General features: G+C 39.6%; 1 protein-coding gene across 2 annotated transcripts in view; it reads left to right on the top strand.

The window, feature by feature from the left end:
- The first annotated feature begins 892 nt into the window (after positions 1 to 892).
- Positions 893 to 18,567, top strand: part of col27a1 (collagen type XXVII alpha 1 chain) — a 323,681-nt gene continuing 306,006 nt past the window's right edge. Inside the window, exon 1 of one of the 2 annotated variants that reach the window (XM_033048904.1) lies at positions 893 to 1,319. In XM_033048904.1, the coding sequence (XP_032904795.1) occupies positions 1,267 to 1,319 (53 nt within the window). In that variant the 5' untranslated portion in view covers positions 893 to 1,266. Of the gene's footprint in view, positions 1,320 to 4,642; positions 5,179 to 18,567 lie in introns of those variants that run through there. The other variant, XM_033048906.1, reaches the window with a different exon arrangement.

Genomic DNA, 18,567 nt, shown 5'->3' with positions numbered 1-18,567 from the left:
AGGAGTAGGCCATTCGGCCCTTCGAGCCTGCACCGCCATTCAATATGATCATGGCTGATCATCCAACTCAATTACAATGATCAAGATAATCTGATTTCTTGATCTTGACGAGGGATAAATGGAGTGTCTGACCACAGGAATGACGGCCAAGCCAATCTTGAACAGTGCCTTTTACTTTCATCAGAGAAAAAATAAATCTTATTTGAAAATCACACCTCCACTGTACAGCAACCCGTCAGTTCAGCACCGGCACAAACAGCATCTCTGATGGCCTAGCATAAACCAGAGTTACAGATCATACCTTTGTGAACACATCTCTCTGGAACCTGAACTAACAACCGCTCCAAATAGAATCAAACTGCTTGTAACTGAGCCATGACTGACACACGATCGGAATTAACATCACAGCTATTCTGCAATACAAATACTATGTCTCAGATTGTTTCATCCAAAATTTCTCACCTTACATTTCCCCTACGCGTTACCTCATCTGGTCTAAACTGCACTAAAATCGTACATCAATCTCAGTTGCATTTGATAGGTGGGCGAATGACACCGTTTCGCGCTTTTATGTTGATAAACGCGGAATTAGAGCGGAGGGGAAGCTATCACTTTGAAAGTGTGTTGAACATTGGCGTTTGCCGCGACGGCGAGTTCGGAGACTTGGAAATAGTCTTATTTTAAGTTAATTTTACGTTTCGCTAGAATGCTGCTTAGCGGGTGAAGTCATGACCAAAGTTAGTGACATTCCAGTGAGGAAGAGAGAAAGAATGGGTTACTGAATTTAGCTTCATCTGAGTTAAAGGCGAGGTCTTATCCTAGAGGCAGGATACCGGCTCATTAAAGTGAATGAGTGCTGAAACCGGACACCTCGGCACTTGGAGCCAGAAACCCCAGTCTGTAGTAAAGCACTATTTAAATGGGAAAGAGCAATCGTCAGTTACCAGCCCGCGTGCGTTCAACATTCTCGCAGATCAGCTCCGCTCATCCAGTAAGTCTGCAGGTACCGGAGTTCCCTGGAATTTGGATCGTTCCTCAATGAGTAAAATCGTCACCAAAAGAAGAAAAGCCACTCCTGGAATTGCAAACTAACTTTAGGATTGTTGCCCAAATAGGTGGGCGGAGGAGATTTATATCTTTTTTTCTCTGTTGGGATATTTTCGCTCTTCACCCAATGAATGCAAGGGACTCCTCCATTCCGTGGGCCAGCTCAGAGTCACGTTCTGATTAAAGCTTGGATTTAGCTACTGGGACAAATGCATACAAATGTATTTAGCGACTCGAAGGAGAGACTGCAGACGCTCTACACTCGCAAAAAAGTAAGATTTTTATATTTAACTGTAAAGCTGAATTTCTCCACTGGGTCGAAAAGCCGATGGGCATCCTGGAGCGTGTTAATTAGGATTGGCCCATTTGCTCAGAAACGACTCCCTCCCCCCCCCCCCCCCCCCCTACCCCCACCCGAAAACACACATCTCATTTAGGTGTTAACAAATCATACACTTAAACTTTACGACAGATTATGCAAAATATAGCTGTGATTTCTATTTTGAGCATAATTGAAAGTTATGGCGAAAACTTTCAGATGAATATGTTGCATTTGCACCGGCTGCCTGGGCACTTTCGGTTCAGTACTGTACTCATTTGTATTTTGGTAGGAGTCCGCGCATTATGGTTGGGGACACATTTTACAATGTTAGTAGATTTCTTCGTGTGGTTTTCCAAAAGCTATGATTCAGCGTGGCGAGATCCAATGGGGAGACGAGACAAAGTTTCCATCCGCACAGCTGAATGCCATAAAGTTCATATGGCTACTGCAGCGAAATATGAAAAGGAGAGAGACATGGATGCGCATTGTAATGAGCCATTTGGAACTTTTATTTTGTAGACTTTTTTTTCTGAGCGATCTGAACTTTCTCTTTGTAGTCAGTTCTCATTGTGTCGCATTAAACCAAATGTATGTTGGTAGGGTTGCAGGGAGTTACCTGTTGGAATTCATCTTTCACCTGAAAAAGCGTAGGGTTGTTTGATTTCACCTTTGATGTGATATGTGGCGATTGGAGTTAATGTCGATAAGTCCCGTTATTGTACGATTCATTAGCGTTGGACGGTTCCAATATCTGCTGACACATCATTCTACACGCCGAGGCGCCCACGCAAACATCTGCCACACTCGTCTATATGTACATATTCTGCCCAAATTTATCTGCAGATAAACAAGGCAAACTCCTTGAAACCACGACACGTCCCGAAATCACACGTACACACACCAGTATTACATGTTTGCCAGACCTGAGTCACGCCGCCACATCTTGGTCGGCGCGTACATTGCAGGTGTTCAGAAACATGCTCGCAGAGTCGGAACCCTCCTGGGGAAATAAGAAACATCCTGTGAATTTTGACGAAAATCACCAAGGAATGGGTTGCTGGATAGAAATGGCCACGATATCATTATTGACTTTTCATTTAACTAAAACGCGCAAAAGCAGCAGAATCTTCGCTAAAGCATCTTATGCGATGAATCTCTAAATGTTTGGTTCTTAACCTATCCAGTTCAGCATTTAAATAATAGATAAACTCAGGGACTGCATTAGAAACAGAGAAAATAGATGGAGGAGTAGACCATTCGGTCCTTCGAGCTAGCACCGTCATTCAATATGATCATGGCTGATCATCCAGAATTCCAGCTTTCTCCCCATATCCCTTGATTCCGTATTCAATTATCTTTATTGACTCTCTAGCGCTCCCAATTTAATCGCCAACTAAATCTTATTCACTCCATTCACACGCACAATCTTGTACTACTAATTTGAGGAAGGACATTCTTACTATTGAGAGTGTGCAGCCAAGGTTCACGAGGTTAATTACCGGGATGGCGGGACTGTCATATGATGAAAGAATGGAACGACTGGGCTTGCAATCACTATAATTTAGAAGGATGAGAGGGAATCTTATAGAAACATATACAATTATTACGGGATTGGACACGCTAGATGTACGAAACATGTTCCCGATGTTTAAGGGAATCCAGAACCAGGAGCCACAGTTTAAGAATAAGGGATAGGCCATTTATAGCTGAGATGACGAAAAACTTTTTCGTCCAGAGAGTTGTGATTTGTGGCATTCTCTGCCTCAGAAGGCTGTAGAGGCCGATTCACTAGGTGCATTCAAAAGAGAGTTAGATGGAACTCTTAGGGCTAGCGGAATCAAGGGATATGAGGAGAAGGTAGGAACGGGGTACTGATTGTGGATGATCAGCCATGATCATATTGAATGGCGGTGCTGGCTCGAAGGGCCGAATGACCTACTCTTGCACCTATTTTCCACGTTTCTATGCACACGCACTCTCGTGCACACACACACACACACACACACACACACACACACACACACACACACACACACAGTTCCTGAACATAAATATAAACGCCATACACATAAATGATACATACACACGTATTATTCTTGATAATTCTAATAAACATTTTATTTCCAAACTATGCTCACACTCACGCGGTATGTAGTTAATATCTTAGAATAAATAGACAATATTTCACATGAGAGTTCTGCTGATAAACGAACAAGACACTGGATTTACACAATGAAGTTTACAAGTGTATACTAGCAGAGGAAGATAATTGGTTTTCCGTAGGGCGAATAAATGAATAATAAAACAGAAAATACCCAGCAAGTTTGACAGTATGTGTGGAGAAAGAATGGAGTTGACAACTGAGGTCGATTACCGTTTATCATTTGTTTTGATAAAAAGTCAATGATCTAATAAGGTATTAACCCAGTTCCTTTATAAATGCTCCTTGACCCGTCGAGCATTTGCAGCATTTTTGGATTTTTTCTCAGATTTTCAGCATCTGCAGTATTTTGCATCTGATTAATTTAACATTATTTTCGTTTTATCCATCACTGTTCATCTTCAAAGATTGATATTGTTACAGGCATATGCCACAACATTGATTTATACTTCTACAGTTTAAACGTTGCCATGTAGTAATCTCAAAATGATCATTTTTTGTACTGTTCAATGTATTAATAAACCTTCGTAGTTTACCAAAGATAAAACTCTAATTATAGAGTTGTATAGCATTGAACTCCGTCCACGCTGACCAAAATGCCTTCCCGAACTAGTCCCATGTGCCTGCATTTGGCTATCCCTCTAAACCTTAATTAACAAAATGCTGGAGGAACTGTGGACTGGAATTGACAGACGACGTTTTGGGTCGAGATCTTTCTTCAGGCTGAAGGGACTTGGCCCATATCTTAACCTTTCCTGTTTTGAACTGTTCCTCTGTCACCCTCTCCCCTCCAAGGCAGCAGCTTTGCTATATCCATTTTAGTATATTTTCCACATTTGTTTATAATATTTGTCATATCAGTTTCTTAACGATATCAGTAAAAACAAGTGATTTTAATCTCTTAGGTTTCTTTCTGCCTTTATAGTTCAACGTTTTACAATTTATGGTAATGAGTTTTTAGAAATCACATTTGGCAGATCAGCCAAAGCCTATTGTCAATCAAGGCCCGGATTTGTTTTGATATCGGATTGCAGTTTGCATTCCTCGCCGTGGGGCGGCAGTAGAGAGGTTATAATTAAAATAAACTTTCCTCGCTTTGAAATCCTTCTTTGCCCTTTCCAGCTGCTTTCGAGCGGTTTCAGTTGGAGTTTGTTCGGCTCGGAAATGTCGAGACCTCTGGGTTATTCACGGTGGGAGTGGGATTTGCCTACAGCTCTGAAACTATCAAGCTGAGGGTGAACCTCCTGCCCCTTCCCCTCAAGTCTTGCGCTCGGTCCCGTTGGGATTTATAGGTTTTTTATTTTTTCCAAAGAGTTTTTTTATGCACAAACACAAAAGAAATTGTAGCTTTCCTCGCTCGCTGGTAACACTCTGCATCTGCTCTGTGTTAAATGGGATTGAGAGTCGGTGCAACACATCGAGAGACCGGCACGGTTCGATCTTCAAGACTTCAATCGGCTCCAAAGTTTGCTTACTTTTCCCCAGCCCATTTTTTTCAACCTAAAGTTTCCAAGAAGTCAATGGAATGAACAGGCAGATGTTGTCAGATGTGTCTGCTTTCTCCCCAATGGGACTCAGAAAGATAATGAAGTAACGGGATGGAGACGGCGGCAGTCCCGGACTCCAGCAAAGCTGCTGCCTTCGGGGGGTGAGTTCAAAACTTAATCGAAAGCATTTGATAACTTCGGATATTCAGGGGAGTTGCGGGCTCCGGCGGACAGGAAATGGGTTAAACCCACATTTCTCTTTCTATAATGACCAGGGTGTTCTTTGATCTAACAACCCCAAGTGACAAATGAAACTGCCTTGATTCCCCGGGAATGCATTGAGACACATTGTTCAATCAAAATAAAATTTAACCCTTATTAGCCTGGCGTTTCCACATATGGATGACTTGTATCCACTGTGGTTCGTGCCTATAGATTTCAAAGTATCTATTAACACTGCACATAGTTTAGATTATAACATATTATTCACGTAAGAACAACTGACAGTTAATATGAAGGGAAGTCAACAGTGCAGGGATAGTATTGTGGTTGAGACGGAGAGCCGTGTGAATTCATCTTCCCGTTTCCTCCGCAAGGCAGACATGCTGCAGATCTGTCAATTTCAAGTAAGGGAACAACTGTAAAACCCGAATGATTTTGTAGTGGTTGTTTAAAAAAAAAAAAATGATCTCTAAACTATTTCTGATGCTTATACAATATGAATTGAATTAGATGTGCTCTTTGTGGTCCTGGCGTATCGTGTTTCTGATTTTACAATTTATTGCGAATTCATTATTTATTCGTGCAAAATTAAAATTGCAGTTAAATTTTTTTTTTTAATTCATTATGTAAAGATCGAGTGCCAACCTTCAATCGTCATGTCAATGTAGTTTTTATAGTTTCTTCTGGAGGGTGTCATTCAACACTTGAATTTGCTCGGACATAGTTTCTGCGTCCTTGATTTCGAAGAAGATTGAGCTGTTTAGAGACGGTGCCTGAACTCGCAGTACTGAACTCGCAACGCTGCCCTGTGATGCATTTCCAAAAACTGCGAGAGGCTTTTCCTTCGGTATAGTTTTCATCTGAAATAGAAATGATTTCCACACAACGGCACAAAAATTAAAGGCAACTTGAATGGTTTGCAGGACGCAGCTGATGTCCAGAATTCAAGGAGATTTCTCTTGTGCAGTGGCAAAAGCAGAATTTCTTCCCCATCTTTAGTTGCAGATACTGGAAATCTTAAATTAAGCAAAAAATAGTGGAAATAGTTAGATGATCAGGCAGTACCTGGGGAGAAAGAAGCAGGGATAACGACAGTTCAATGACCTTAAATCAGATCGTTTTAAAACATTTCTGCTTAAACAATTAAGTGGTCTATGATGGGGCCATGGTGTAGAGGGAGATATGAGTTGGCATCAGAGAGCAGGAACCAGGTAGGTTTGTACATCATACAACAACTCCAGTATCCTTGTGTTCAATGGCAACAACGTTAGTTAATAGACCACAGCAAGCTCACAGGGCAAGTCAAGAAGTCAGTGAAACGGATAGATTGAGATGGTCAGTGCCATGCTGAGAGGTTAAAGGATGAAACGCGAGCGAATGGAGTCCAAGTGGGAATTCTGAGTACTGGATGGAGGAACGTGTTGACTGTCTGAAAGTTCCTAGCCAAGGAAAAACACAGAAAGGCAAAGGCAACAGAAAAAGGAGCTCCAAATTAATTGAGCTAGGAATGCAAGGGGATGTGGCAGAGGTCTGGGGACCAATTATTTGTGCTGAGAGAAGGGAAGGTCACAAGAAATAATGAAAGGGGTAAAATTGGTTGAACAGCTGGGAACAGAGGAACGTGAAGGGGAAAATAGACCTGGAAGAATTGTTGATGTTTTTGTTTATAGTGAAATAGTGAATCAGACTGTGTAGAGAAAGAGCAGGTTGTATGGCATTGAAGGGAGAGATCAAAAACATGCATGAGCTGACACATAACATCGTATGGATCTCAACATGCATGAAAAATATTGATTGTGCCAAATCACTTTAAGTGTAGGTAATCCAACATGTGAAGACTGGGCTTTCATTTCAAATGCACATGGAATAAGCTGAATTGGAAACTTTTGTTAAGGAAACTAATGTAATTATGGAAGTGAATTTGGGTAGACACCTTATTAAAAGCAATAAAGCTGAAAAAGATAAAAATGAATAAATGGAAATCTTGTGGGACAGAGGAACAAATCTTCTTTAAGTGTAGGAAGGAGCTTCAGATGCTGGTTTAAACCAATGATAGACACAAGATGCTGGAGTAACTCAGCGGCACAAGCAGCATCGCTGGAGAGAAGGAATGGGTGACGTTTTGGGTCGAGACCCTTTTCAGACTGATGTCGGGGAGAAGGAGATACATAGATAAGGATGTATAAGATGTGAAAATAGGACAAAGGGAATGGAAATCAAGGAAAATGTAGTATATATCATTGTTAGTTGTGAGAACAACAAAGCAAACAGATAAAATATAGTCAGTCTTACTATCTCTGACTACATTTTATCTCTGTTTGCTTTGTTGTTACTGTTGCCCATTACTGTGTTTCATCTATATCAATGATTTGGATGAGAATATACATGGCAAGATTAACCAAGTTCGCAGATGATACAAAAGTGAGTGGTTTTACAGATAGTGAAGATGGTTGTGAAAAATTGCAGCAGGATCTTGATCGATTGGGCAGCTGGGCTGAGGAATGGTTGATGGAATTAATACAGTGAAATGTAAGGTGTTGCATTTGGGGGTCTAACATGTGCAGGACCTACACAGTGAATGGTAGGGCTCTGGGGAGTGTTTGAGAGCAGAGGGATCTAGGAGTGCAGGTGCATGTTTCTTTCAAGGGGAAGTCACAGGTTTAAGGTGAAGGTCAAAAAGGCTTTTAGCACATTGGCCTGCATCAGTAAGAGTATTGAGTATAGATGTTGGGAAGTCATGTTGCAGTTGTATAAGACGTTGGTGAAGCCACATATAGAGTATTGTGTTCAGTTCTGGGAAACATGTTATAGGAAAGATGTTGTCAAGCTGGAAAGAGTAAGAGATAATTTACGAGGATGTTGCCAGGACTAGAGGGTCTGAGCTGTAGGGAGAGGTTGAGTAGGCTGCGACTATATGCCTTGAAGTGCAGGAGAATGAGGGGTCATCTTATAGAGGTATATAAAATCAGGAGAGAAATAGATTGGGTAGATGCACAGAGTTTCTTGCCCACAGTAGGGCAAGGACCAGAGGACATAGGTTTAGGTGAAGGGGAAAAGATTTAATAGGAATCTGAGGGGTAACTTTTTCACACAAAGGGTGGTAGGTGTGTGGAACAAGCTGCCAGAAGGGGATAGTTGAGGCAGGGACTATCCCAAAGTTTATGAAACAGTTAGACAGGTACATGGATAGGACAGGTTTGGAGGGATATGGGCCAAACGCAGGCAGGCGGCACTAGTGTAGCTGTGACATGTTGGCCGGTGTGGGGAAGTTAGGCCGAAGGGGCTGTTTCCATGCTGTATCATTCTATGACCCTATGACTTTCTCAAATGTGCCTGTCCCACCAAGTATTTCTAGCATTTTCAGTATTACTTCTTTGCTCTGCATCCAGTATTTTAACCAAGTTTTCTTTAATCCATTTCACACAAAGTGTCTCTAATTGAGATTAACGTCCTTAAAACCCCTCTTCTCTGATTTCAGTCAGATTAGAAACAGTTGTTAGTTTCGGACATATCAAGCAACAATAAATGCACCATGCATATTAAGAGGCCCAAACATATGTGGAGCATTGCTGCATGTTTTCTCTCTGGGCCAAATTTGCATAACCAACATTTCTTGTTTAAAAATCAAGAAATGGACTACATTTTTATTAATTTAATTGACTTGAAATTGATGCAATATCAGTCTAAGCTTCTTCAAATTGTGCTTTTGATGTTACAGAATATTATGGGTATTCATTATGGGTAATGAATATTATTCAGACTTTTTATGTTATTTTGTTTTTCTCTTAATTTTATAAGGGACAGTAAAAAATCATGAATAGTTCATCTTGCTTTCAGGATGCACTTGTTTTAACCTTTTAGATTAAAGTACAAAAATAACTTGACTATTTTAAATACTCTCATGGCTTGTCTTCAGTTACTGAAAATCTTAGAAGCATACAATATCTGTTTAATAACTGTAATCCACAGAGGTTTCTCTGTACTGTAGTGTACTACTGGAAGCCTGCCAGTTCTGTAGTTAGCATTGTGAATATTTCTGTTCAGTGGAGACCGACTCAAACCCGCAGTGATTTCTCCTGGACTGCAATACTTGACCTCTGAATGGACATACCTCTTTAACTCAGTAAAAGTTATTTTGTCACATTGCCCATTGATCATCAATTATATTTCAGGGCATCTGGAATCAGACTAATAATAACAATATAATGATCATATCACATATATCATCTGTGTTCCTTTCCAATTTTTACAGTTGCAGATATTTAACATATTATTCTGTTTAAATTGTGTTGCTCCAAATCGAGCACAGTGAATACATTTACTTAAGGGAGATAATTGGAGAATGTGTTTTAAATTTCTAGATGCTTTCTCATGCTTTTCCTCAAGCGTATTGCAAGACACATTGTTCTTAAAATCCCTTTTTTGGTTGATGGAAATGTTTTTTTTTGTGTGATTGGTGTACAGAAAATATTGTTTTGCTAGTTAACCTGCCTTGGCGTTCCCTTGCCATGCAGTGGCAGATATGATAGGCTACAGGTCAGTATAAATCTGCTGGAGCTACAGGTACACTAGGAGGTGTATTAATATGATCCAAGATCACCAGTCTTCCAGGTTTTCTCTACCTCTATAGATAAGTGCCCATGTCACATTTGACATTTGGGGTGGAAGATTGCAACCCTCAGAACGCGACCAGCCCCTGTTTCGACGAATGCAATCAACCCGGCGTGCACAATCAAATAAGATCAAATAGAACAAGTTGTCCTACAACTTTAGGCTGTGCACGCCATACGCAAGAAGAAGATTTGACATCTTTTACATGATGTGGGAACTTAATATTTAGTAACATCACTGGAGCAATGTCAGTAGACTGGATGATGTTCAAGGACTTGGCAATGGAACTGTAAAAATGCTGCAGGTGTTACCAACTTCATATGGAAATGTGTGGAGGAGTATGTTCCCACCAAGACCATCCAAAGTTTCCCTAATCAGAAGTCATGGACGAACCAGAAAGTCCGCAATCTACCGTGGATGAGATCTATGACATTCAAATCTGGCAATACAGGATCATATATGAAGTTCAGGCACAACCTCGAGAAAACCATAGAGGAAGCAAAGAGACTCGCTTGGTCTAAACTGGAAAATCAGATGTTTTCGGCAGCTGCACATGGCTTGCATGCCATTACTTCCTATAAAGTGAAATCAAGTAGTAGCTTAAGTAACAGAGTTGCATTACTCCTGGATAAGCTCAGTCCTTTGCTCACTTTGAAAGGGTGATCATCGATGTACCTTCTCAGGCCCCCATGGTCCCCGACTATACTGTATTCTGAGTCACCAAGGACGCGTCAGAAGATCCTTCATGAAGATAAACCCTCAGAACGCGACCAGCCCCAATGATGTATCTAACGTGTTCTTAAAACCCACATGGACCAATTGGCTGGTGCTTTTGTTTCTCGCTACTGACATACAAAGTCCCCAACTGTTTGACTACAATGACTACTGACCAATAGCACTTGCTCAGTAGTGATGATGTGCTTTGAGAGGTTGAATATAACACATGTCAACTCCTACCTTAATGAGGTCCTGGACCCACCACAATTTGCCTACCGTCACAACCAATCAACAGGAGATGTGATCTTGTTCACTCTCCACTCTGCTCTGGAGCACTTGGACCCAAAGAACATGCACGCCAAGCTGTTGTTCATCGACCACAGTTCAGTATTCAACACCAAGTTTAAGTATTAAACTTAACATCAGACTTGGGGAACTGGGTCAAAACTTCTGCAGAAGGGTCCTGACCTGAAACGTCACCCATCCTTTTTCTCCAGAGATGCTGCCTGAGTTACTCCAGCACTTTGTGTCTTTCTTTGTATAAACCTACATCTGTAGTTCTTTGTTTCTAACACTTCCTCCTAGATGACCATCAACAAAGGAGCACTTTATGATAATGCTCTGCTCTCTCTAAACCCATTAATGTGTAGACTCAACACGACTCCAGCCCCATCTTTACAATTGTCGCTAGTTCACCATTTGCAGGGTGAATAACAGGTAACAAGAAATCAGAGTACAGGAGGGAGATTGATAATCTGATTGAATGGAAACAGAACAACAATTTTGCTCTCACTGTCACCAAGACCAAGGAGCTGATTGTTGGTTTCAGGAAAGGAAAGTCTGTCTACATCAATGGCAGTGAAGAGATCTGTCATGGGCTAGCACACTGAAAGCCCTTCAATGCCTCTACTTCCTTAGAAGTGTGAGGAGATTTAGTATGTCGGCAAATTATCAAACTTCAACAGGTATACGGTAGAGAGCATATTGATTGGTTGCATCATAGCCTGGTTCGGTAACTTGAATAGCCAGAAATGAAGGGAGCTGCAGAAAGTGGTAGACATTGCCTGGTCTACTACAAGTACTGGCCTCCTCACCATCTAAGCCACCTACAGGAGGCACCGCCTCAAAAAAACAGTTAACATCATCAAAGACCTAGACCACCAAGACCACGCTGTCATCTCGTTATTTCAATCGGCAAGAAGGTACAGAAGGCAGAAAACTGATACGTTCACGTTCATCCCACCAGCCATCAGCCTCTTGAGCACTACACGACACTAACCGCAACTTTACCTCAGCAATAATGATCTACTATGGACTTTGTTTTGGGTGCACTATATATTTCGGTTTAGCATTATTATTTTCTCGTTAATTTGACTGATTATTAATTTATCATTTTACTAATTGTGTGCTACTGCATTAATGGGTCTGTGAAGTTGCAGCACAAAATAATTTAATTGTTCCGTTGCTGGTACATATGACAATTAAATACTCTTGACATGATCACCAGCCTATTGTGGCATTCTCCTTCTGTTTAATGAGTAATAGAAAAGAACTGCAGATGCTGGTTTATAGCAAAGATACAGTGCCTTCCATAATGTTTGGGGCAAAGACCCATCTTTCATTTATTCGCCTCTGTACTCCACAATTCTACATGGTGAAACTGGCCTTTATTAAAATCTGACAATGTGCACTTTAACCATATGTGATTTTTTTTTCTATTACAAATCTCAAATTGTGGAATACAGGGGCAAATAATTAAATAAAGGGTCCTTGTCCCAAACATTATGGAGGGTACTGTATACACAAAAAATTGGACTAACTCAGCGGGTCAGGCAGCATCTCTGGAGAAAATGGATAGGTACGTTTTGGGTCGGAACCCTTCTTCAGACTGAAGAAAGGTCCCAACCCAAAATATCACCAATCCAGTTTCTCCAGAGACGCTGCCTGACCCAGTGAATTACTCCAGTATTTTGTGTCTATCCTCTTTTTTTTGAATACCCATTGCTTTTAATGAATGCAAGTTTATCTATAGTAATTTCCTTAATTAACTGTGCACATGTCTATATACACTGTGTGCATTTCATTACCAAATAACCAGCTAATCCGAGCAAGAAAGCATCCTTTAAAGGAACGTAATGTGTCAGGCAGAATCTGTGGAAAAAGAGGGACAGTTGTCGTTTCGAGTCAAGACCCAGTCCAGGTGCAGTCTCTTGACCCTTGTTCCATCCCTTTGCCTCCGCAGCTGCTACCTGATCTGCTGAGATTGCCCCAGCGATCTTTTTTAGCTCTGGATTACAGAATTTTCAGAACCGCGTCCTGACTTTGGCTACATAATTGTTTATCCCTTGTCAAGTAAAAATGATATTTCCAAAATACTTTATGCAATCCAATTTCAATTCTAAAGGAAATTGAAAGTGTGTGTATTGGGGAATATTACATCTTTATTAAGTACCTTCAGAAATATTACCAAGCTAAATAAAAGTGCCTGTAGGATTATCTCAATTCTGTTTATATGTTTTTGTTTCATATCCTGATACCTTTATTTTTGGAAAATCTCGCAGTTTTCGTCTTGAACATTTTGTGTCCACACATCCTTAGCCTTTTGGGAGAGTTCCAGATGTCCACTCCTCTTGTGTGAAAAAAATGCTTGCTGATTTCTCTCCTAAATGACTCATCTCTAATTTTAAGATTATCTCCAAGATATTGTGTAAGACATAGGACCAGACGTAGGCCATTCGGCCCATTGAGTCTGCTCTGCCATTCAATCATGGCTGATCTATTTTTCCATCTAATCCCTATTCTCCTGCTTTCTCTCTGTAAGCTTTGGCACCTTTACTAATCAAGATCCTATCAATATCTGCTTTGGCCTCCACTGTCATCTGTGGCAATTAATTCTACAGATTCTTCATCCTCTGGCATAAGAAATTCCTCCTCATCTTCATTCTAAAGGTATATCCTTTTGTTTTGAGGTAGTGCCCTCTGGTTCTAGACTCTCCCACTACTAGAAACAACTCTCCATATCCACTCTATGTAGGCCTTTCATTATGCTATAGGTTGCAATGAGATACCCCCTGGGATCTCAGTTGCAGGATGAATAACAGCAGCATAAATATTGCAGAAAAACATTTACTCTTGTTATTTGCAATTAGCAAAGGTCAGAAAACATTGATTTCTGGGAGTGTGAAACACAATAGGCAATTGGAGTTGAGATATATCTGTTAAGGTCTAATTAAATGTCCAAGATGAGACCAACTGACTTAGCATAGACTTGGAAGCAAGTTTGCAATATCCTCTGTATAGCTTAGCAGTTGTAATTGTGTTGTTAAATCATATCCATAAAGTATTATCTTAGTAATCATCATTTGTTTCTCAATACAGATCTATTGGTACACTGCAGTTCACTTGTCCCATGTAGGGACGTGATTTGTTTGGTTTACAGGAAAAAGACAAGTATGAGATCTGAAATTGGGTTGGCAGATTGCTTGACATAATTGTGGTTGAGAGGGAAGTCCAACATTCAGCAAGCAGTTGAGATGGAGGCCAAAAATTCAGGAAGTGGGAGCACGTCGGGCAATCTGACCCATTTCAGTGGGGCCTGAATTAGCAAAATGTACAATTTCTCCAAAATGCTATTTTTGTTGGGTTTCGGTTGTGCCTTTAATCTAAATTTCCCCTACTCTATACTCCCTATCTCCCCCCGCCACACACACATGGGCACACATGCACATGCACATATAGGAAGGTTCCGCAGGCTTACTGTATTATTTTAATTTATATTTTATATAGCTCAATAGGTTCATCCCTCTATCCTCTAAACCTTAGGCAACACAAGGAGTTTAAGTGTTTCGTGCTCAGAATTTTACCCTTTAACCTTGCTATAATTCTAATAAAATCAATCATTATCTTTCTTGAGCATATTTATTCTTAGTGAGGTACAGATGAATATCAAGTGCAAGGTTGACCCCTGAAAAGGGAGATAAACTGACCTATTATCCTAAATAACAAATTTTTACCATTTGATTCACAACAGCACAGAGGCTGACATTTAGTCCCTTATGCCCCACAAACTCATATTGTTATTATCCAATGAAAACTCTTTTCATTGAGCATAGAACAATACAACACAGGAATAGGCTCTTTGGCCCTCAATGCCAAATATGAGGCCATTAAACTAACCTCCTCTGCCTACACATGATCCATAACCATCCATTCCCTGCCTATCCATGAGTCTCTGAAATATTATTATCGTATCTGCCTCCACCACCAGCTCATTCCAGTGCAAAAAAATAAATAATTGCCCTGCAAATCTACTTTAAACGTTATCCCGCTCGGCTTATGCCCACCAGTCATTGACGTTTGGTAAAAAGATTTTGACCAAACATGCCTCTCATAATTTTATATACTGCTATCAGGTCTCCCCTCAGCCTCCAAATCTTCGCAGAAAACAATCCAAGTTGAGCCGTTGGGCAATTTCTACTTAAACTTAAAAAAGAAGCACACAATAAATATCTAATATAATACTGCTGGTTTATACCAAAGATAGACACAAAGTGCAGGAGTAACTCAGGGGGTCAGGCAGTATCTGTGGAATAAATGGATAGGAGACTTTTTGGGGTCAGGACCCTTCTTGGGAGAGTGGGGAAGAAACCACAATATATAATGCAGGACACTAAATGAACCTGCAAAAAATAGATTATTGCAGGTTCATTTAGTGTATATGTACACTTATTACATATTTAGTACACAAAATACATACACACTAGATATAAATGACAAAACATACCATTAAGCTGAGAAGACAGCAGAAACGATTCAGGTAGATGTTGACAGGACTGGACGGACAAAGTTGTAGGGAAGGTGATTGGGCAGGCTATGTATTTTTTCCTTGGACTATGGAAGACTGAGGGGTGATCTTATAGACATATAAAATCATGAATGGCATAGATAGGGTAAATGCACACAGTCTTTTTCTCGGAGGGGGGGGGATAAAAAAAAGAGGGCATATCTTTGAGTTCAAGGGAGAGATTTGATAGGAAGCTGAGGGGCAATTTCTTCACACGGAGGATGGTACGTAAATGGAAAATGCTGCCAGAGGAAGTGGTTAAATCGGGTACAACAACAACATATAAGGGACATTTGGACAGGTACATAGATCGGAAAGGCTTGAGGGATATTGGTCAAATCCAGATCAATGGGACTATCGTAGATGGGCATCATGTTTGTTGTGGACAAGTTGGGCTGAAGAACCTATTTCCTTATTGTTCACTCTATGACTCTATAGAACAAAATGTAATGTACAATTAGGCAGCATAACTAGAAAGACAGATGAAATTATTGATATCATTGTCTAGTCTAGAAGTCTAGTGAGTTCGGTTTTTTACGTTTGCATGAATGCCAAAAGACTTCACCTATCTTGATAGATATCAGAAAATTATAGAAACCTAACAACAAGACCAGGTCAATCTGAACTTCATGTCTGATTCATCATTTGATTAGATCGTGACTGATCTGATTTGTGCCTCAACTCCATTAGCCAATCTCTGTTCCATATTCTGTCACCTCGAGCCAACAATTTCTTGTTCTCGACAATTTCAGTTGACCGAACATCCACAACACTTTGGTGAACGTTCCAAATTGATTCTGTTGTATACATTTTCTCCTTTTTTAAATCATTTTTATACATCAGTTAAATATCCCTTTCATTTCCTCAATTCAGAGACTATAATTTATTCAATTTGTGAATACAAATTGAACCTTTGAAGTAGAAGTATAATTTTGATGAATATATATTCTTGCAAAGCCAACATATTTTTCTGATTCGCTGCCCATAACTGAATCTTCAAATGGGCTTTGACTTAGATGACATATCACCATTTTTGAATTACAGCCTCTCAGGATATGTGCCAATATTATTAAGTTTTTGATTATTCATGTTGGAGTTTGCTGATGCATACATCTGAAGTGATAATACTGAAATGATCGAAATCTTAATCAGCCCTTAGTTATGAATAGTACGCTCAAGTTTTTTAAATAACAGAAATATTTAAAGCTGGAAGTGGAACAGAGTATAAGCTGGAGTGTTAGTAGTAGACGACTGAATTGTAAGGAAATACTTGAAAATTTGGAATATTTAATGTTGAAGACATGACATTGTTGAATAGGAAAAATGAGTAATCAAAAAAATTGACGTTAGTATTCGAGTATTATTTAAAATTAAATTGATTACAGGAGAGGAAGTGTAGAGTGGTAAAAGGCAAATGTTTGGTTTATTGTCAAGAGATGCATTGTTTTAGAAAAATAATTAATATATGTCATCTTTCAGGAGAATAGTGTAGACAAAACTATAGTATGGAAAACAGATGGACTTTTGTAAAGTAGAGTGTTAGGTACAATATCTTATTTCTACTGCCAATAGTTAAATATTGCAGCTGCTGGAAATCTGAAGCAAAATCTGAAAATTATGAACTGTCTTTAAGTCAGGCAGCACTGGTTGAGAGGAAAGAAGTTAATATTTCCATTGCAGAACTGCAGTTCTTCGAAATGCATGGTATTATATATGAACAATATTTTTTTTGAAACCGAAGGTGGTAAAGGTGGGAGGGGGCAAAGCCATTATGAACACATCAAAAAATGGTAAAGAATGCTCAAGAAGCAGAGGTGGCAAATTGACAAAAGGGAGTACACGTATAATGGAGAACAATGGCATGCATTAAAATTAAACATTTTAAGGAAATGGAAAGTGTGAAAGTAACCGAAGAAGGAAAGTAGAATAGGAAATTTGACATAAACAATGAAGTGGATTCCCAGTGGAAGAAAATAAAATAGCAAGTTGATACCAAGGAAATGCATTTTACCAGCATAAACTGATAGGGATATTACCCCAATCCCAAGCACAATCCTATGTTCGGCATAATTTCCTTCTCTCTCCCATTCCCGGGGATGCTACCATGTTTGCACGTTAGTAATAGAACATACATGCAGTCCCTGGGTTATGTAAATTTTCCATTCCTGAGAACTGTCCGTAATCGGGTTTTTTTTATGTCAGAAAGAGCAATTCCAAAAAAGGTCAATGAACATTTCTTTATTGTCATTCCTGTGCAGTTACAATGGTACAGAATCAGATTGTCTGACATCTAGTGGCTAGTTTCCATGACATAAATGTATTAATGAATGTTTCATTGTTTGCAAAATTATTTAACGATCATCATAGAAAAGTTTGCCTTGTCAGTTTCCAAAGTAAATCTCTTAAATGGCCTCCTGCTATGAATCAGCACCTGCGTTCTCAACAGATAATGGTGTCTGTTTGATTACTGCGGGAATGTTGCATGACTGGTTGTCTTTTGAATTATTTAGCTGCTACCTGTATTTCCTTTACTGCTGAAGTTGTTTGCATACCTGTGACTCATTTTCCTATTCCAAAAATTATTCAAAGAATGATGGAAGAATTTGCGTAAAGCCGGATTTCCATGTCAAGGCTTCTGTTATCTAGCAGTTCCTTATAATTCAAGTTATGATGTGGTATAGATATCTGTATTATGGCCTGACCAAAATTAGCTGAGTGTTTAATAGAAAGGAGAATGTTGTGTTTTAAGTGTCTTGCATTTCATTTATAAAGCACAGAACATGTTTGGTCATTGACATTAACTTGAACTGATTTCTTTAACATCTGTTTTATCAAGCATTTCTGAATTAAAATTCCATACTGGAAACATTGATATGTTCCGTTGAAAATGTCTAATTCCAGAGTGTTACTCTTGTTTCTGGTTTTTATTTCAAGGGTGTAATTGTCAGCAGTAAGATTTGTTTTGAATTTCTATGAAGAGATAAGCACTTCTTAAAGAAGAAAAATCCTTTCATCTTGTCACTTTACATCTCTATAATATCATTTGGCAAAGTATCAGAATGAGCTTGATACCTCCCCTGCATGGATAGTATTGAGAATTATTAGTAATTGCACCATCTGACAATTTGATTTTCAACATGGAAAGTTCGTCACTGTC

The sequence above is a fragment of the Amblyraja radiata genome, chromosome 32 (genome assembly GCF_010909765.2).
Source record: "Amblyraja radiata isolate CabotCenter1 chromosome 32, sAmbRad1.1.pri, whole genome shotgun sequence".
Taxonomy (NCBI): Eukaryota; Metazoa; Chordata; class Chondrichthyes; order Rajiformes; family Rajidae; genus Amblyraja; species Amblyraja radiata.
Note: the sequence above shows the minus strand (reverse complement) of the source record. Positions and strands in the feature narration are given on the sequence as shown.